This window comes from Lepeophtheirus salmonis, chromosome 6, assembly GCF_016086655.4.
Source record: "Lepeophtheirus salmonis chromosome 6, UVic_Lsal_1.4, whole genome shotgun sequence".
In the NCBI taxonomy this organism is placed as follows: Eukaryota; Metazoa; Arthropoda; class Copepoda; order Siphonostomatoida; family Caligidae; genus Lepeophtheirus; species Lepeophtheirus salmonis.
Window position 1 is genome coordinate 50152137 of NC_052136.2, and position 22050 is coordinate 50174186.

At 31.1% G+C, this 22050-nt stretch overlaps 1 protein-coding gene and 1 long non-coding RNA gene across 2 annotated transcripts; one reads left to right on the plus strand and one right to left on the minus strand.

Annotated features, from left to right (window-relative positions):
• The first annotated feature begins 1883 nt into the window (after positions 1-1883).
• Positions 1884-13774, plus strand: LOC121119994 (uncharacterized). The gene is made up of 24 exons (XM_040714846.2): positions 1884-2313; positions 2388-2531; positions 5581-5737; positions 5796-5823; positions 5888-6147; positions 6208-6306; positions 6371-6474; positions 6529-6666; positions 6722-6991; positions 7042-7212; positions 7621-8019; positions 8271-8358; positions 8411-8528; positions 8892-9149; positions 9210-9398; positions 9458-9605; positions 9661-9789; positions 9849-10295; positions 10356-10991; positions 11049-11292; positions 11833-12040; positions 12096-12885; positions 12950-13330; positions 13391-13774. The coding sequence occupies exons 1-24, from the start codon at positions 2092-2094 to the stop codon at positions 13592-13594; spliced, it is 5832 nt and encodes a 1943-aa protein (XP_040570780.1). The 5' UTR covers positions 1884-2091; the 3' UTR covers positions 13595-13774.
• A 1548-nt stretch (positions 13775-15322) lies between these two features.
• Positions 15323-20807, minus strand: LOC139905863 (uncharacterized). Its single transcript, XR_011780963.1, has 3 exons — positions 16461-20807; positions 16272-16410; positions 15323-16209 (listed from the first exon to the last, which is right to left on the minus strand). It is a non-coding gene; the product is annotated as an uncharacterized lncRNA (long non-coding RNA).
• Positions 20808-22050: the final 1243 nt, after the last annotated feature.

The window sequence follows — 22050 nt, forward strand, 5'->3', positions numbered from 1 at the left end:
CTGTTCGCCATCTTTACCCATTAATGCAGAAGGTTTAACATTTCTCCGAATTTGCACAACTCTTTCCATTAAAATGAGACTTTTTTTAGATAAATAATAAATCTATAAGTCTCAAAATTTCCACATATATTATCTGATTAGTACTCCATATAAAGTATAAACTTGAAAAAAGATATGGCATGATTTTTTTTTTAAAGAGACTCTTTAATTGTAGTCCAAATAAGAAAAAAAAATGATGATGCTTCCCTGATATCGAAATTATACTTAAAAAAATAATGAATTTTCGAGTCTCAAAATTTATGTATGTCCAAAAACAAATGTTGAAAATATCGTTATATTACGTTCAATATGTGAGGTGCGCCATTTTTGAACATACTTTTATTGATACAGTTTTAAATATTTTTATTGAAAGTACTTCATATCCAAAAAATATAAAAATAAAGTTATTCTACCGAGAGCCCATTGACAAGCAACTTTGAAAGGGGCTGCAGGCTACTTGTAGCTCGCGAGGGAGCTAGTCGGGACCACTGGTTTATTATTTATTTTTAATGTTTTGTGCTACACTGACCTTGACCTCTTATAATTTAATGGCCTCCTACCATGATCATATAAAATCTTTGTACAAAGCTAGATAAAATTGATTTGTATTTTTTGCCATACTCCTGGTAACAAACAAACAAAGGCAAACCAAGGATTTTCTCAGGGGGTGGGCTGTAGCCCCACCACCCAAATTAAGAAGTTCACATTTGGGCAAATTATGCAAAAGAGCAAAAAAATTCATATCGGAAATTTTTTTCCAAAAAATTTAATTGTTTGTTAGTACCTATGATTGTTTGATTTTGTTTTTTAATTAAAATTTAATAAAAAAAATTTCCGAAAAATTTAATTGTTTGTGAAAAACTCTAGATTTTTGAATTTTTTTCAAAAAAAATTTAATATATGAATATTTTATTTTTGAAATTTTTCTATTCTTTTTTCAAAAAAAAATAACTTTCTGTAAGTAGCTATAAATGTTTGTACTATTTAAAATTAAAAAAGAAAAATTATTTTTTGAAATTAAAAAAAAAATAATAATATTTGAAATTTGAAAAAAAAAAATTAATATTTGAAATTAAAAAATTAAAAATTTTTTTTTGAATAGCTATAGAGTTTTGAAATGTTTTTAAAAAATTCAATTTTTTGTGAATAGCAATGAATTTTTGAAAAAAAAATAATTCTTGAATTTTAAGAAAAAAACAACAACCATAGGACAAGCCCCTTCCAAAATATAATACTGGAGACACCCCAGAAAAAAAAACCCATTATTTAATTAGCGGAGAACATATAGACAGGATTCTTATTTCTAAAATTTAAACTCGTTTAAAAATATTTATCATGAATCAAAATTATTGTCATTTTATGCTACACAAAGTCATTTTCAAATATATGCATATGTATAGAAATACAATGAAAATCAAAGTATTTTTTTTTTTGGCTTAGATATCTTCAATGAGTAATGTAGGTATCACACTCTTAAAAAAGAGGGAGCAACCCCACTCCTTCTCCTTTATCTACTTCTTACCCAAAAGAAAGACATTTTTTTTTTATTAAACATAATTACAAAAAAAAAACCTCAATTTTTTACCCTGTGTAAATGATATGTACAAAATAGACACTCCAACAGAAGAAATGTTAACTCTTGATATGCACACAGGGTAGTTATATCAACGTAATAACGGAAGGTGTGTATTATATATATATATATATATATATATATTATAATAATGCATATATATATACATATATTACAAAGAATCATATAAATATTTTTTTTAAAAAGAAAGCGAAACATTATTCAAATTCATTTTTGCCATTTTTTTTATAGTAAAAGTTTTTTAAACAATGAAGTATACAAAAACTATGATTTAGGAGTTGATCCTTAGTTGAGGTCTGAAATTTAAGGGGTAAAGTCGTCTTGAGGGAAGATTAAATAAGGAACACTTCTCATCATAATACCCATAGAAAATATTTCTTCAATTCAATTTGTTTTTCTGTGTTGTGCACCACTCCACTCAACTCAAATTTAAAGTAGTTCAAGTTATCATATAAAGGATGACGAATAGAAAGATTAGTTCTATGCCAAATAAATATGTCGGAAACGATCCGGATCCGACAGAGTATTTAAGCGTATCTCTTGAGCAAAGAAAATATGATCAAAGTAAGCCGTATGATGCCAAACGGACGTGTTGGGTTCCGGATGATAAAGAAGGGTTTGTCATCGGGGAAATTAAGTCTGCACGAGCGGATATGGTCACGGTCCAAGTGGGCTATAAAGTAAGGAAGCAACATATTTTTTTTTTAAATTTACTGAACAATATTTAACAAGTATTTACTCACCCCCTACTTAGGAGGCTCAATTCAAAAAGGATTTGGTGGCCCAAGTGAACCCTCCAAAGTTTGAAAAATGTGAAGATATGTCAGATTTGACATATTTAAATGATGCTTCTGTTCTTTATAATTTGAAGTCGAGATATTTTGCAAAGCTCATTTATGTAAGAAAATTTTGATATTTACAGAATTAATTTTTTGGCATTGTGCACAAAATGAGCATTTGTGTGGTTTGATTTATTTACGAGTGCATTTCAAAAAGTTAGGATAAATTGAATATCATCTTTAAAAATATAGTCACTTTATACTTTCATAATTTAAAAAAAAAATCTAATTTTAATGTCTGTCATTTTTTGCAATTTTAAAACTAATTAAAAAAATATTATTACTATCATTAAAAGGATAGAAACTTAAGTATATTTTGCCTTCAATATATGTACCATGTGTATATAAAAGTTAACAAAATTAACTTTTTTGGAGATGCTCAACTAATTTCACAATCATTTGACGTATTCATAATATATAGTGAAAAAAAAAAAAAAAAATTGGAACTTAATATTGTTGCAAATCGTAAAATAAAAACTAAATTATAAATGATGAGGACAAAATCTTTTCCCTTCTTCCAAAAAGTTAAAGACATATACATAGTCGTATATATATATATCCATGAAAAAATTATTGATTAGTTTGTTAGGTCAAGGTACATTGTTAACCCGTTTCCTTAGATATCATTACACATATGTACAACGCTTTACAAGGGATGGGAACAATCTACCATGATCTGCAAATATTCATTATCTACAAACATTCTACTTCCGAGATATATCTGCTAGTTTTTCTATTACATTCTTTGGGAAATAGAGTCCAAAGATAAGAATATAACAGTTATTTTATTAATTTTTTTTTTATAAAGTTTCATATACCTACTTGTAAGGTTCGATAAATAACAAAGTGACGTAAGTCATTATATATTGACTTAATATTGTTTGTATGAAACAATGTAAATATTGTATTCTTCAACACGTGTACATATACCCACAAGTGTGAAATAACTCCTGATCCGCTAAATATCGTGGGCCTTATGGTCAATAAGAGGTGTTTGGGAAAACATAATATACAAATGTTCTTTGTTGCTAGTTTATATATAAGCTGTGTACAAATTGCATTTCTTATGTCTCATAATGACTCATTTAACATTAGCACCAACTAAATAGGGTATGAGCTTTGTTTACTTATATTAGTTTGTTTATAAAATGATCGACAGTGGTGCTGTATTGCGAAAAAATAATAAAACTCCCTGAATGAGGATATTATTAAATATAGTTATGACATGCAAATTTTTATGGTATGCATTTTAGTTTTTCTTGGTCTGATAAAGAATTGGTTGTTTTTATTGTCTTACCAGTTGATTTTACAGGGAAAAGTTGGTATATTTTTTAGCAAGTCAATGTCACCTTTTCATAGTTTCACTCACGACTTGCTGGGACACACTGCATAAGCTTATTCTACAAAATTTCATTCAAATATTAGGCTACGGTCTGAATAACAGTCAACAATCTTCCATGGACATTGGACAAACTTACAAGGGTTGTTTGAAAAGTCCATGCAAATTCCAAGAGATGCCACTAATGGCGAGTATCAAGGTTATATTTAGTTAGTTGTATCTCTTGGAAGAACACACACCAACTTTCAGCCAGATCGGTCAATTTCTTCCTGTTATGCATTCGTTTGAATTGAAGAATCGGCCGAAAAGATTATGGGGACTGCCTTTTGGATTTGCAAGAAATAATCCTCATCGACTATCTAGAAAAGAGTAAAACTATTCAGGTGTATATTATTCATTGTTATTGGAACGTTTGAAAGACGACCTGCAAGAAAAACGCCCATAATTGACCCACAAGAAATTCCCTTTCCATCACAATAATACACTAGCTCACACCTCAGTTGTTGGGGTCGCAAAATTAATGGAAATTGGTTTCCAACTTGCGATGTTTACAGCACTAGCAATCTCACATACCTTCACTCTTCTGTCATTCATTACCATATCATGAATTTTATCCATAATTTCTGGAGTAGCAACCTCAACCGGGTATCCAGAACGTTTAGTATTACTTGTGCCCAACCACTAATAAACTGTTTGAATCGACGGTGCAAAGTCTCTTTAATATTTATCAAGCTTCTTTTTAGTCTCCTGTAGCGTTTTGCCTATCATAAAGTAATTTTATTTAGACACCAAATAGTTTTCTCCCATTTTTTTAAAATCATTCTACTTCCTCGATTCAAACGAATGTCAAACAGAAAGAAATAGACTGATCTGGCTGAAAGATTCTAATAACTAAACATAACTTCGATGAGCGCCATTATTGTCATCTTTTGGACTTTTCAAACAACCCTCAAAGAAATATACTCACTCTGCATTTTACGGGGGGGGGGGGCAGTGTGCCCTTTCAGAAATCTCTGTAATGCCACTTCTTCTAGCATCCTTCACTTGAGAAAAAAATTGTTCATAAATTTAAGGCCAATTCACTCTCGGACATGCTTAACGGGATGATGTGCAACCCTAAAATGACCAACCTGTCATATTTACACCATCACATTATTTAAGTTAATTTTCCCTTAGTTATAATCGAAACTAAACCATCTATTTTATGACAATAATATTTTTAACACCATTTTTTAATCCTATAATTAAAACTATGTATGTATTTTTTTTAGATAGGCATGTATGTATAAAAATAATTTTAATTATGTATATTATTATGATTTTGATTAGTGCCTTTTTTTTAAATTAAAAGCTTAGAAAATAAATTAAATCACAACAAAAAAATCTTGAATTTCAGTTACTTGGTGTCACCTTTGAAACATAAAAAAATTATGGTAAAATTTTTTACAGCCTTTCTTGTGTTAAGGCATTCAAAAATTTATGTAGCTTACTAAATATTGAACAAGTAGTAAACTCCATAGGACTTAATGTACATGATAGCTTTGACAAACAATGTTTTTTTTCTTATAGCTTTATGTTTGGCCAACATGTTCATGGACGTATATATAATTAAGATTATTTAGTTTGTTTTTCTTTTTTTTATGAATTTGCATCTCTTAAAGCACTTTTTTCCTCAAAATATTGACGTGTAACAGGACTTTTGGAACTTTTTATATATAATACAACAAATAAATAAAAGTCAACTTTATTTTCATGATCCCAAATAAAAGACGTACTCTGGTTTATTTTGCGTTGCTATCAATCCATATAAACGTTACCCCATCTACACAGAGCGTGTGGTTCGACTTTTTGAGGGGAAAAGGAAGACTGAGGTGCCCCCTCATATCTTTGCCATTTCTGACAATGCATATAGGGACATGCTCTCAAGTAAGGATCACAGCTCAAAAGTTATTATTCAAAGACTATATTTTGACAAATGTTTCAGGTGATCAGAATCAATCCATTTTAATTACGTAAGTTTATCCTCCGCAAACCTAAAGAATTTATATCTTCTAAATTAATAAATTACTGATTTAGTGGTGAATCCGGAGCAGGAAAAACAGAAAACACAAAGAAGGTAATTTACTACTTCTCCATGGTTGGATCCAATGCTCCCATCAACACATCTGCTTCAACCGAGTCCAAGCTTGAAAAACAAATTATTCAAACCAATCCTATTCTTGAGGCTTTTGGAAATGCTAAAACTGTTCGGAACGATAATTCCTCAAGATTTGGCAAATTCATTCGAATTCATTTCAACATCAAAGGAAAAATTGCTGGAGCCGATATCGAAACTTGTAAGTATCCCGAAAAATACTTTCTTATTACATAAATCATGGCTTATTCTTACATTGAAGATCTCTTGGAAAAGGCTAGAGTTGTTTCTCAACAGCCGAACGAACGTTCCTACCACATATTTTACCAAATCATGTCAGGAGGTATTAAAGGACTCTTAGGTAAATTAATTATAATTTTTCTTCCATAAATGCAATGAATTTAACCTCATACATACAAATTTAGACTCAATTTCCTTATCGAAGAATCTTCAGGACTATCCTCACCAATCCATGGGTGTAACAGCTATTGAAGGCGTTGACGATAAGGAGGAAATGCAATTTACGGATGTAACACACATGAATTAATAAAATTTCATTATAATTCTACTTTTATCTACTCAGAGCTCCATGGATATATTGGGTTTTTCTGCAGAGGAGAAAATGGATACATACAAAATAGTTGCTTCTGTAATGCATTTGGGTAAAATGAAGTTCAAACAACGAGGTCGAGAAGAGCAAGCTGAGGCAGACGGGGAACAAGTATGTATTCTAATAATTTAATATAGACTCAAATAATCATTATACCCTCTTCAAGAGTGGAAATACCGTTTGTAAGCTCATGGGAATGAACTCTAACGAACTCTTTGACAATCTTTTACGTCCCAAAATAAAAGTTGGAACGGAGTTTGTGACTCAGGGTCGAAATAAAAAACAGGTTTGCTACTCTGTGTCAGCATTGTGCAAGGCTATTTTTGATCGGCTCTTCAAATGGCTTGTCTTTAAATGTAATGCGTCGATGGAAACACAAATCAAAAAACATCATTTTATAGGAGTTTTGGATATAGCAGGATTTGAAATCTTTGATGTGAGGTTCTTAATGTATTGAGTTTAAATATATTCAAAATCCGTTTTCAGTTTAATAGTTTTGAGCAATTGTGCATAAACTTTACAAACGAGAAGCTTCAGCAATTTTTTAATCACCATATGTTTGTTTTGGAGCAAGAAGAGTATCAAAGGGAAGGAATTAGTTGGACATTTATAGATTTTGGATTGGACCTTCAAGCATGTATCGATTTGATTGAAAAGGTAGGAACTTTTTCTTTCTAGTGTGAGTTTTTAAGATGACATTGTTATTTTTAAAAAAAAAATGTCTTTGATATATTTATAAATGCAAATCATGTTGGAAAGATATATCTTATAATTTCATTAATATTTCTTTGAAAAATTACTAAATACATGCTGCAAGTACTCGTAAGTCTCTAATGATATCTAAGTTTCAATTGAGACACATCTAACAACACAACTAAATAATATCGATTTTTGTTGGTAGTATTTTTAAACATAATTTATTTTGACATTTAATTTTGAATCTAATCTTTTATTGTAATTATTTTCAAGGATAAAGAGTCATATTTTCAAAGTTATACTTTTAAATTAACTTAAGAAAAACACATAAGTCTAAAATTAATATAACATTTCTTCCCTAAATTTTAGCCCTTGGGTATCTTTTCCATATTGGAAGAAGAGTCAATGTTCCCAAAGGCAACAAATAAGAGTTTTGAGGAGAAGTTGATCAATAATCATATGGGAAAAACTCCCAATTTCATACGCCCTAAACAAACGGGACATGGCAAAGGAGGATCTGTAGTACATGACTCCGATGAGGATCCAAATCCTCATTTTGCAATAATTCATTATGCTGGAACTGTTCCTTATAATGTGAATGGATGGTTAGAGAAAAATAAAGATCCTTTGAATGAATGTGTTGTTGATCAAATTCGAAATGCAAAAAATCAAAGGGCCCGAGAATTATTCAAGGATCATGCTGGAGAGCAAAAACATACCAAGCGGACTAGAGGATCTGCGTTTCAAACTGTGTCTGCTATTTATAGGGTAAATATAATGTTGTCTTATTTTATCATACTCAAGGGGCTTATTTAATACAGTGGTTCTCAATGTGGATTCCCCAGAATCCAAGGGTTCATTAATATATCTCCGGGATTCTGCAAAAAGTATACACTGAGCAATTTTTATTTTATAAAACTATTAGAATCTGGGGGTCCTGAGAAAGTTTCTTAACTAAAGAAGATCATGTGTAGAATAAAGTATCATAAGCCTTATATTAATAATATCATTGTATTTAGGAACAAGTGCAAAATCTTATGCAGACTCTTCAAGCCACATCTCCACACTTCATAAGATGCATCATACCAAATGAAAGCAAGGATCCAGGTAAAAAGTTACTTAGACAATTGAAAGTCACATCAAAATCTTTTTTCATAAGGTAAAATTGATGCGATGTTGGTAATGCAGCAGTTGACATGTAATGGTGTTCTGGAAGGCATTAGAATTTGCCGCAAGGGTTTTCCTAATCGAATGTTTTACAAAGATTTCAAAGAAAGGTACCGTATCCTAAAAGTATAGACCAAGTGGTTTGTTATGTTTAGTAGACTCCATTTCTTCATGAATTCCCCGCTAAAACCAGCCTTTTATGATAAGATATTTTCCCTCATGACGTATTTATTTTTATTTCCATTCGCAGAACTCATCTTGTTAATTAAATTATAGGATGAACTAACCAACAATTAGTGATAGAGTAGTATTCAAATATACTGAACGGCCCTAGAAAAGTGGAAAATTTGTTGTGAGGATCACTTGGCAAACGTTGATCATGTGGTTTTCATCTCACCATTTGGTTTATATTTTTTCAGTGTCCATATGAATGAATAAAATGCTTTATTAATACATAAATGAAATATATTTAGGTATTTAATTTTGGCATCAAAGGCCATGCTTGCATTTGGAAATGATGAGAAAATGGCTGCTAAAATGTGCTTTGCAAAAATTGCTCTCGAAGATGATAAATACCGTTTGGGCCATTCAAAAGTATTCTTCCGATCCGGTGTCCTAGGTTTTTTGGAAGAACTAAGAGATGCAAAATTATCAGAAATGATTTCTTATCTTCAGGCTGCTTGTCGTGGCTATCTGGGAAAACTACGAATTGCTGAGTATATGCGACGGAAGTGAGTGATGTGTTATTTATGTATTAGTTACAAGTCTAAACTTATAGAAAATAATTTTAGAAAAGCTTTACCTGTGGTGCAAAGAGCAATAAGAAATTTTATAAAAATTCGTCCTTGGATGTGGTATCGTCTATTTAAAACCATACGGCCAATGTTAGAAATGGGTGTTTCTGAGGATATCATTCATGAGCTTAGGGAAAAGCTTGAGGCTCAAAGATTGGCCATGAATGAAGAGGAAATACGAATTACGTAATATATTTTATAATAAATATTTTCTTTGCAATTAAAGATATTGTTAAACATTTCAGGGAAGTTGAAGAAGAGTTGGAAAAAGCTGAAAAGGAGAAAAATAAACTCCTAGATGAAATGAAGGAGCAACAAAGAATACTTGATGAAATCAAAGCCAAAGAAGAAGAGCTGAAAGAAGCTGCAAGACGACGTGAACAAGCTATTCAGGTAATACCTACTTGTCCTTTTTTGAATTATATTTGACTTGTAAAAAAAATCACAGGATGCATTGAGAAAAGCTGAAGAGGAAGAAGAAGCAAAGTATGAGGCTGACCAAGCTAAAAAAAGAGCTCAAATGGAAGTAAGAAAACTCAAAGAGGAATTGGATGATATGAAAGAAGCATTGGCGAAGGTATTTTTCTATCATTTAAAAAAAAAAATGTTTCAACTTATAGTCATCTTAATTTATAGTTTGGGCAAGATAGAGACTCAAAGTCTCAGCAATTATTTGCTCTTAAAGATGAACTTGAGCGACAAAATGAGCAAATGAATCGACTCAATAAAGAAAAAAAAGATTTGTATAATCAAAATAATTCAATTCAAGAGGAATTGGAGACTTCGGAGGAACAGAATCGACATTTAGAAAAATTGAAAAAGAAAATGGAATCGGAGATGGATGATTTGGAAAATTCCCTCCAAAAAGAAAAAGAAGCTAAACTTCAGATAGAAAAATATAAAAGAAAAGTAGAGGAGGATTTGAAAAAATATATGGCAGATATTGCAGATCAGGAAGAAGCTCAGAAGAGTCTAATGGCCTTGAACCAAAGAAAAGAGAAAGAAATGGCTGCTCTAATGGCAAAAATAGATGATAACGAAGCAAATTGTGCAAAGCATCAAAAGATGATGAGAGAACGAGCTGTAATATATTTTTGAAATTGTTAGGCTCTACTTGATTTATTGTTAATTCCTTGATTACAGATGCGAATAGAGGATTTGGAAGAAGAACTTGAGGCAGAAAAAAAATATAGATCCCAAACGGAGCAGCATAGAAGAAATCTTCAACAAGAACTTGATGATTTGAAACTAAAGCTAGATGAGGCCGGAGATCATAGTGTCATACAAGCAGAGTTTAATAGAAAACGAGAGTCAGATATACAATCCATGAGAAAAGATCTGGAAGAAGCAAAAATCAAACAAGAGGTAGCATTAGCAGTGGCTCGCAAAAAATATGACCAAGCTCTTTGTGGACTTAGGGATGAATGTGATAATCACCTTCAATCTAGGACTAAATTGGAAAAGGATAAAATTGATTTGGAAAATAGTTTGAGGGGAGCCGAGGCTCAGGCAGAGAGAGGGCGCATTGATAAGGCAAACTTAGAAAGGGAATTGAAAAGAGATCGATCAACGCTGATTGAGTTTAAGACGAAGCTTGACGAAGCTAATAGAAATGCCTTTGATTTTGAACAGATTAAAAATCGTCAAGAAAAAGATAAAAATGACTTGCTTCGACGTTTGGAGGATACAGAGAATCAAATTGGTCAAATGAATACCCAAAGATTGAGTCTTATAAATCAACTGGAGGATGCAAAAAGATTAGCAGCGTATGACATAAAGGTATGATCCTCCGTCGTTTAGAAAAATATTTATTGAATATCAATTTTGATTCCATAGGAGCGTTCAAACATTATGTCAAAATATAAGCAAATGGAAAGAGAACACGACAATATGAGATCTTATTTGGATGATGAAGTACAAGCCAAACAAGATCTCCAACGGCAAATAGCTCAATTAAATGAGCAAATTCAATCATGGAGATCAAAATACGATAATCATACAGTTCCAATGATAGAAGATATGGAAAATGCTAAAATGAAGCTTCAACTTCGACTAGCTGAAGCACAGGATACTATTGAAGGTATTAACCCTTTATAATCCTATATTTCAAATTTGGCACATTTGGAGAACTACTTATAAATCAAATAATTGTGATTGCATCTGTTAGAAACTTATCATACAGGTTAATTACACGGTTGGACCAACACTAACACTGTGTATTGAGCAAAAACACGCGTGGTACTTCAGTGCACGTGTTTTCATTGCTCCACATCTGTTCTAACAATTTTGTGCTATGAATCCTATGAGCTATGTGCTCATGTAATCATTATTTTAAGTATTATCGACTAATAAATACATGTTATGCCATTTTGCATTTGTATGCCCAATGTGACATATTTGACCTCATAATTATACATGTCTGTGTGCCTTATGTACCAAATTATTTTAATTTTATGCTAAATATGGGTTTGTTATCCAGAATATGCTTCACATATTAGAAATAAATTTAAAAATCTAATTATAACATAATTTGGGTCATAGAGGGCTGGAAATACAATATTTAAGTAGTCTCTGAGGAGAACCGATAGAAAAAAGTACATTTATATTTATTTATATTCAGGTTTGAACTCACACTGTATCAATTTAGAAAAATCTAAACAAAGAGTTACTATGGAATTAGAGGACTTGCAAGCCCAATATGAAGTATCTAGTACGAAATGTCGACAATTGGAAAAAGCTTCAAATAATTTTGATAAAGCTGTAGAAGAATGGAAAAGAAAAGTTGAAGAGCTTCAGGGTTGTTTAAACCAATCAGAGAAGGAGAATAGGTCAAAAAATTTAGAAAATCTAATTGGAATATAAAAATTACATTTTAACTTTCAGGATTTACCACGCGGAGCTTGCTTCAGTAAAGCAGTACAATTCTCAACTCCAAAATGATAATTCAAAAGCTAATTTCGAAATAAAACGTCTAGGAGAAGAAATTAAAGAACTCCTTTCACAAATAGGCGATGGAGGAAGAACATTTAGAGAACTTCAAAATCAAAAAAGACAAATGGTTCTTGAGCGTGATGAGCTCCAGGCTACACTTCAAGAAGCTGAGTCTGCTCTGGAATCTGAAGAAAATAAGCTTTCCAGTTCTAAATTAGAAAATGAAAAATTAAAGTCCGATATGGAATCTAGAATCCGTGATAAAGAAGATGAGTTTGAGGATAGTAAAAAGTATTTTCTTCGTCTTATTGCAAGCCTTGAGGCCTCTTTAGTAGCCGAACAAAAGACAAAGGGCGAGTTACAAAGACTTAAAAAAAGACTGGAAGCTGATATTAGAGAATTAGAAATGGCTCTTGATCATTCTAACCATACCAACAATGAACTTCACAGAAACTTTAAACGAACCATGGTTCAAAATTCTGAGATTCAGAAATTATTGGAGGAAGAGAAGAACGCCAAGGAGGAAGTAAGAGAAAAATTATTCGTTAACGAGAGGCGTACCAATTCCTTGCAAAATGAACTTGAGAAATGTAAAACATTCATGGAACAGAATGATCGGACTCAAAAACAATTGGAAATGGAGATGAAAGATATCAAAGGAGAACTCCATAGTGAATCCATTCGCTACAATAGTCTATCCCAAGTGAAGCGAAAATTAGAAGCAGAAATATTGTCCTTGAGAGTATGTTCAAAAATAATCGATCCCGATTTTTTTTTGTTGTTAATTAAGTAATTCCCTGTTTTAGGCTGAGCTTGTTGATTGTAATCATTGCATTAAAGATAGTGAAATGAAGTATCGCCAAGCCATAATAGATACCATGACACTATCTGAAGATTTGAAAAACATGGTAGACAGAGTCAACAAGGAGGAGTCACTACGGAGAGGACTCGAAGTCCAATTGAAAGAAATGGTCATACATTTAGAAGAAGTTGAAGCAAGTAGCTTGAGAGGAGGAAAGAAACTAATTGAGAAACTTGAGGCACGTATAAAGTCCCTTGAAAAAGATTTGGATACAGAGGAGAGACTTAGAATAGATGCCATTAAGGACAAGCGAAAGTCAGAGCGTAAAGTCAAGGATTACGAGGTTCAATTAGAAGAGAAAGAGAGAAGTTGCCATAGATTCAATGTAACTTTAAATAAGGAGCTGTGGAGAGTACATATATTATCTGATTTTGTTTATTTCTAGGATATGATTCTACCCTTACATGGCAAGATCCGGCTCTTAAAACAACAAATTGAAGAGGCGGAGGAAATTGCAGCATTGAATTTAGCAAAATTTAAAAAAGCTATTGGAGAGGCTGAAGACTCTGAGAAACGAGCTTTTATAGCTGAGCAAGCAATTACTAAACTAAGAGCCAAATCTGCAGTACCAGGAGGACTTTATTACTAGATCAATGAAATACATAGTTTATTCAATTATATACAAAACTTCTTTTGTTCCTTATTAAGTATAATTAATTTATCATTATTCACTGTCACAGAAGTATTCTCCCATTTCAAGTCTAGAAAATTTTTATATTCTTTGATACAATGATTGAAAATAGTATAATAAAATTACTGGTCTTATTTTCATATTGATATATTTAATTATAGTTAATAGTCACTATATACCATAATATAGAAGCGTAACTACTAAATTTTATCCTTAATTGAATGACTCACCAGCTAACTCTATAAATAAGTGTCTATAAATGAATAAGAGTTTAATTGACAAGCTTATTAAATAATAAATCAAATTCGAGTATTACTCTAAGCAAAATATAAATCCAAATAATTCGCATTTCATCGTAGCAAGGGATTGATTGAGTTCACACCTTTTTGAAATACAATGTACAGGGTTGTTTTAATTCATAATTTAGGTTAAATGTATAAATAAAGTCATTATATTTCCATTAAGTAAAGTCCATTATTGACAATCTTGCTTTTCAAGAGATTATGGTCAAAAAAACATTTCCTATATATGATTGTTAGCTTCTTGTCCCATAATAAGTGTACAGAATGTTGGTTGGTGGAATTCGAACTAACTCTTGTTAATCTCTGTAGAAAATTCTGAATCATTTTTGAATAATCATTCTATAGTTGGGATAAACTATCAACTGATTTTGAGCCTTTTTCTGTTTCTTTTGGAGATAAGGTAGCGAGATACAGAAAAATGGGCTAGAGGGATTGTAACCCCCCCCACCTCACCCAAAGTTAAGGATTTTTTTGCCTTTTAATAAAAAAAATTCGTCATTTGGGTAAATTAGGGAGGAGAGCAGAAAATTAATACTTAAAATATTTTTCCAACAAATTACATTTTTTCAGCAAATCAATCAATTTTTTGTAAAAACCTATGGATTTTTTAATTTTCTTTACAAAAAGATATATATTTTTTTGTAAACAATATGAATTTATTCTGGTGCTCAACTAATAACAATATAAAACAGAAAAAATATTAGATACATAGAAAAATACAATGGCAATATTAATTTTCTTTAAAAAAATTAAACGACAAAAATAAAAGAAACAAAAACCCTATTTCATTAAATTTTTTAAATAATTTCTTGGAATGTTTAAAATAGATGGACTAATTTCCTCCTTTTTTTTTTTTTTTTTTTTTTTTTTTTTGCCTTGATTGCATACACACAGTACTGTAATGTTATGATTACTTCATACAGCTTTACCTCACTTTTTGATATTACAACAAAAAATTCTTGTTGTTTCTTGAGTATAATGTATACCCACTTAAATGTATATAAGCACGGTAATGTGGTTAGCAGAAAATAAAATATTAAGTAAGGTGCACAGGTGTAAGTCTTATGTCTATAGTTGATAATATTGTAGAGAAAAACGCCTGCGAGGAGAAGGGGGGAGAGAAAGACATATGGTATCATTGTTTAAAATACTGATGTCATTCTCACTATAATCACATCAGTATTTATCATTTGCCTGCTTTATTATGATTTTTGAGGGTATAACGAAAGTATTTATTAGCAAAATGTTTAATGAATATATACTACGTTGACTTAGACGTTTTTTATCCGTTACAGTAGATTTTATAACGTCACACTCCATGAAATTGTAATACATTATGAACCATATTCTCAGAATAATAGCTAATGAAACGACAAAGTAGAGTATTTCGAAATATATTTGAAGTTCCAAGTTTAAAAAAGAAGGCTTTAATTAAATATAATCAACATAATAAAAATATACCATCATACATTTGTTAAATATACAAAATTAAACAATTGGAATCATATAACTAATAATAACAATAAATTATAAATACAGAATATTGAAATAATAGATTGATCCAAATAATATTTCCTTGCTCTAACATCAGAATTCAGTTCAATATGTCTTAACTTTAGGTTGCAAAACACAAGCCAGACGTGGAGTTTAATCAAAAAGATCATCACCCTTTTTTCCTCATGTGCAAGTTGCATATACAATTGTGCACAGGATATATATATATCTACCGATGAGATCTTAATAATTATTAATAATAAAATAATAAATGTTAAAATAATAAAATAATGTTAGATTTAAATCCATATCTTCTTCCAATCTTAATACGAACAGCTTTTAGAATCCCACTTTCATTTATTTCATGTTTATCTAAAAAAAGAAAAGTTAATCCATGCAGTCAAATTTTAAACCTTAATTACTTATCTTAGATATAAAAATAAGACTCCTTTATAACTGATAAGACAATTCAGGCAACCATTCTTGACTTAATGTAGTTTTCTAAAATGACTTAGTAAAGATTTAAAGCAGAAGCTAATTATGTAGTAATGTCCAGCGATATTAACTCCTTATTAAGAGCATCAAAAAAAGATTTTCCACCGGTTATTATGCTTGTATAGCAACATACTATTATCATGAAAGATACACACAATTGCCAATTATAATGCTACACCCAATGCAACTACCCCCGTTGTTGTGACCATTTAAGCCGTTGTTTTTGCCTTTTTATGAGTTTTCTGAACACTATTTATTGGAGCTTATGAACCATAGCTAATCCTTAAGTGACATCAAAGTAATATTTATTGACTATGTAATATTGGAAAACCTAATGATCATACCCAAGTCTTTAAGTGAAGAAACTAGTGTCAGACAAACTAGTTGCGAATCATCTAAAGCTACTACCCCCGTTGTTGTGACCATTTAAGCAGTTGTTTTTGCCTTTTATGAGTTGTGTATCACAATTCTTTATATTTTTAGCTAAAATATAATCATATTTTATGATTAGATTTAAAAAAATGAATACTTACTGTTAGATGGTACAAAATTAAGAGTTCCATTTCGAAATCAGTAAATATTTTATACTTTTTACTGATAACTGATGTGGATGACTCTAAACATGCTGAAAATTCTCTCAACTTCACAATTTACAATGAGGGTATTTCTATAAATTGAATCTTCAACACAGGCTAGGTCTCACAATTCATTGTAAGTTGGATTTTCTGATAGGAAATTGGTCAATTTAGATCGGAATAGCTCTAGCTTAATATCATTTCATAGCAGTTCAACGATGGTAACTTTTTACGAGCAAGTTCAGCAACGTTATGGGGCCCATGAGCCACGCAGATAGTATGTTTCAACTGAGGGTAGTATCTTTTTAGGTCTTCGCCATCTTTTTTTGCAATAAGAAGCTCCATCCGTAATAAATACCTTCAGGCGAGTAGCATTAAAGTCGGTTCCAAGAGTAACTTGAATACTTTCGACAACAAAATTTATTACGTTCTTGGCATTAGCACGTTTAATGTCTATCACGTTGATGAGATATGGACGACCCAAGAAATAGCCTTCCTAAGGACCAATCAATAAAACAGTGATTGATCGCTCCTGATTATCTTTTGTCTCATTGACAGCAACAAAAATATCCTTCTCTTCGACTTTTTCTTTGATTTTGGAGATGACATTGTTACCAACATCCTCCATTAATTTAATTATGGTTCCTCGGGAAGGGACGGGGTTACCGGTGTATTTCTCCATAAATTTTTTGAACGTCCGATGATTAGCAATGGATAAGGGTATATTAAATGCAATACAGATCTTTGTGAGATCAAAGTTAAAGTCTGACTTGATGTATTCATCATTAATTTGATTTTTTAGATGAATATCCATGCTCTTGATATGAGATGAGGAAAAAATATACCCTCAAAAATCATAATAGAACAGGCAGCTGATAATCACATCAGTATTTTAAACAATGATCTCACCCTTTTCCTAGCCCGCATTTATTTAAAGGATAATCAACTATACTTATTTCCTAGAAAGCGGGAGTGGCATTTTCTAGTTGGCAATTTGAAGAGCTTTTTTTATTCTCCAAAGCTGTTTCATTATTATGTAATTCTTGTAGACAGAATATCTAAGTATAAAGTAAGAACTAATGTGTGTACTCATAAAAGACGGAGAGTAACAATGAGGGTTACTATATATTATTATTATTATTTTTTTTTGGGGGCTTCATTTTTGAATTTCAAATTAAATTTTGTTTGAAGAAAATTACAAATACTAAAATTATAAAAAAAATCAATTTGATGTATGTATTTTTTTTCACAAGTATTCACAAAAATTAAATTTTTTGAATAAAAATTTCAAAAACCTTTGATTTTTCCCAAAAAAATTCAAAAATCCACAGCTGTTCTCAAAAAAAATAATTTTTTCAAAAATTAAATTACCAATATAAGATTAAAAAAAGAAGGAAAACATTTTTTTTGGAGAAAAATTACAAAAACACAGTTTTTCACAGAAACTTAGATTTTTTGGAAAAAATGAAACACCAATCTCAATAATCTCAAAAAAAAAAACATAAGCAATTATTACTCTGATTTACGAGTATATCCTTAATTCAAATTGGATTCCAACTAGAACTTAACAAATATAACTCCATGACAAATCCTCTGTGTAACTTAGCTTCTTTCATAAGCAAACACAAATGTTCAATCTAACCCTGTGTCTATCAATGGTGCATTGACAGAAATGGCTGCTCTTTGGTATTAACTATTAAGTATCGACCCATTATCTTACTTAGGGTCTATCATTGATAAATATTTTGTCAAATGTTCAAATAAGATGAAAACGATCGGTTGTGGTTCATTGGTGTTTTGCGCTATAATGGTAATGCTCTTAGTAAAGACATGGAGAGAGTTGATCCTATGGATCAATAAACTGCTGTTTATCAATCAGATCCCAAGTCATCGATACGTTTTTATTAAATAAATTTAGTTGATATTATTAATGGTGTTAGCGTTAATTGCTATATCGTAAAATTATTCAAAATAATATTTCATCTTAGTTATTCCTAAGAATCAGATTCATTATTATGAAAAGCACAAAAAAATCACTTCCATTGTAATTGTCGAGAACAAAAAAAATTATTATTAAATTATGTTATTTAAATCTATATTCATATAAAATACTTACCAGAGTTTGATAAAAATATCAATGCAATTGTTTACTCTAATTGTAAAAATGAGAACTTATGTTAATTTATTGGTTTGTAATTATTTATGTACACTTTTTAAAATAATTTCCATATGATGCTTATTACTAGAGATGTCCAAATTATGTAAATAAGATTTATTTGCATATTTGCCTTATAATTACCATTTTTGCATTTTTGTTCTTTATTTGCATTTTTAGGTAAAAAATGTGTATTAGTGCAATCGTTCCATAATAACAGATCTGATTACTAGTGATGTTCAAATTATATAAATTAGATTTATTTGCACTTTTCAACTTTTACTTACATTTTTTTTTTGCATTTACGACATTTTTTTGCATTTTCAGGTAGAAAATGTGTATTAGTGCATTCATTCCATAATAAAAGCTCTGATTACAAACTCTCGAAGTTTCCCCCTCCAATACAAGAGAGCTCTGTTTATTAGGTTTTCTACCCCCGTTTATCCTATCCATTTTGCTGCCAAATGAGGTTTTAGAATCCATTTTTCCTCTATAAATATGAAGTACATCCTTTTATCTTTTCATTACTGATATGTAACTCTACTGAAAAACAATTGGCTTTTATACAGTGTTTTATTAAATATTAAGTATAATAGCACCAAGATAACTAAAAAAAACCCAAGGAAATTGTTTGCAAAATCAAGGAGATGCTAAAAAACAAGATCTTGTTCGTGTCCATTGATGAAACGATAGATAGTCGCACTTTATTAACATGGTGAACCTGGGGACCACAAGTAATCGTACTGTGTAGCACTGCATCAACTCTTCTCTGATCGAGCTCCTTGGAAATGACCTGGAATTTGATAAGGTGATTTTGCTCTCACAGACGGTGCAGCTTACTGTGTCAAAGCTGGCAAAGGCATGAAGATAATGTACCTTAACCCCATGCAATATCTCTGTCTCATCCACGGCCTCAACCGTGTTGCTGAACTGGTGAGTTACTTTTTCCCAAATTAGTTCAAGCTCATTGCCGAGGTAAAGAAAATCTTTATTAAGTTTGCGTGCAGCAAGTTAGAGTTTGCTGCCTCTTGTAATGCTCCCAACACTCCAGATCTAGTTTTAAAAAATTAGGTAACACGACATGAGGCAGCCTTCTACTACTGCAAAAACTTCTTCACAGTTAAGTAGTTTATTCAGCAAATGCCTGATGATGAGAGCAGGGTCAATGAGGAATCCAATAAGCTTTTTGAGGATGCATCTTTTGCCCAAGACATTGAGTTAATAAAGTCGAAATTCAAGATCCTACAGTCTCAATTCGTAGCAACAATGCATCGAAAAATATACAACTGTTCGATAAACATGTTCTTTACGTCTCCTTTATCTTCTTAAATATACAATCTTCTTTCGAAATCAGACATATCTTCATCTTCTCTTTGAGTTGCCCTGAAGTATTTTAATCTCCTAGTAAACAATGGATATATTTCAAGAAATTCTTCAAATATTAGTTGCTCACAACTATTGTTATCTTTGCGAAATATTGGCGTATCTGACAAAATTTTTGAAGGAATAGCTTTTTCCAAATCAATAGACGAAACAACTATGGAAGTAGGCATGTTGATCTTGAATTGGAATAATATTCATATTACTAACTAGAATAGTATGACCATGAATCTACTCAACCAATTCTTCATTTGCTCCACTAAGTTACATTTTTGCAAGGGTTTGGCTTGAGAGAATCGTTTGGTCAACAAATCTTGGACCCATCAACGGCTGGAGTAGATAGAGAAGTAGACTTAGAAGAACCGGAACGAATAGCTTCCATGGCTTCAGAACAACTCTTCCCTCGCCAACAACTTCGTGATCCCTTTGAAATTGTTCCTCGAGATCCAATTGAATAATTTTATCGTTTTCTTCTCCACTACAATCCATCAAGGCATTAGCACCATCCTCAATACATTTATGTCTATAATCACAGTGTTGAATAGCATCCTGTAATTCTTGGATACTGAATGAATTATGTGAACTATCCTTGTTCAGAGTTATATGAGTTCTAAGGCTTGTAATAGCTCTAGTGAGAACACCTTTCATTCTTGAATAGGTGTTCTTGGTTTTGGTTGCAATCTTTAATTCGTTACAAAGTCAAATGCACTAACAACAACGATCAATTTGAATCACGTCCCACAATGATATACACTCCACACAATATACTTGTATTAATATATACACTTGTTAACGGAACTTTTCCGAATATATGCAACCTCTCCCCATCCATGTTTAATATGTATTCTCTCAATTTTATCGATCTTCCTTATTTGTGCATTTAAAATAATTGAATACCTAATACTTTGTTACTGAATCAAATGATTAATTCCAATCAGTGATGCAGAGATCGGCTGTTTTTGGGCTTTTAGGGAAAACAACTTCTGAATTATGTAACTTGGGAGCATTTTATCAAATTTTGAACAGACAATTTGATACAAAAATATGCTAAAACAGTTTTGTCTTCCTTAGAGATCAGATCTTAACCCCCTCAATTATTTTGCTTAGTTGTCTCTACTATCTAGATTCGAAGGTAGAAAAACCAGACCTCGAAATTTTGTATCTCTGAAAGCAAGCCATGAGCAGGAATTGAACACATTTTTCAGAATCCTTATTACGTAAATCCTGTCAGTCATTTCCAAGAAGACTCCAAGTTATAATCGAAAAGAAATATGGTGTCATTGAATAAATCAATTATATACTTTGTACCTTCTTAACTTTATAACTAAAACTATTAGTATATGTTTTTTACTCATATTTCAGTTATTTGTAATAAATTTTGTTAATGCGGATATGAACAACTCTGTATGTACTAATAAATTATTCCAGTAGGTATACATTGTCCTTTCCGAAAATAATTTACTTAATTGGGAAGATGGAGAAAATAATTTTTATTACCTGTATTCAAGTATTCCCTTGTTCATCACTAGAGTCGTGTAAAATATGATATACTGTTATGTCAAAATAAAAGAAACCGAAAATTAACGTGATAAGCCTGAAAATTTGAGAAGTAATTGTGAGGAGAGTAGCTTAGGCGTCATAGCGTTTTATTAGATTAGCTGCAAGCAGCTATGGGACTTGATTTTTTATGATAGTCGACATTGGATACTAGCCTTGATGGAAAAATACTACAAGAAGAACCTGTGTCAATAAAATATTTAATTATATTTTTTTATTTTTGTAAATTAAAAGAGAGACAAAAGAGTAATTAATTATCATTTTATTAATAATTTATTGATTGTTATTGATTTTTTAAATTTTAAAAGGAACATATATGTGAAATGACCTATTTCCAAGCTCCTGATCCGAAGCTTTTTGATAATAGAAACATTCTTTCTTCCGTCTTGCCATTGAAAAAAATTGCCCGGGAGAGAATTGGCATTGGGAAAATTTCCAGTCATTTACCAACAAAAT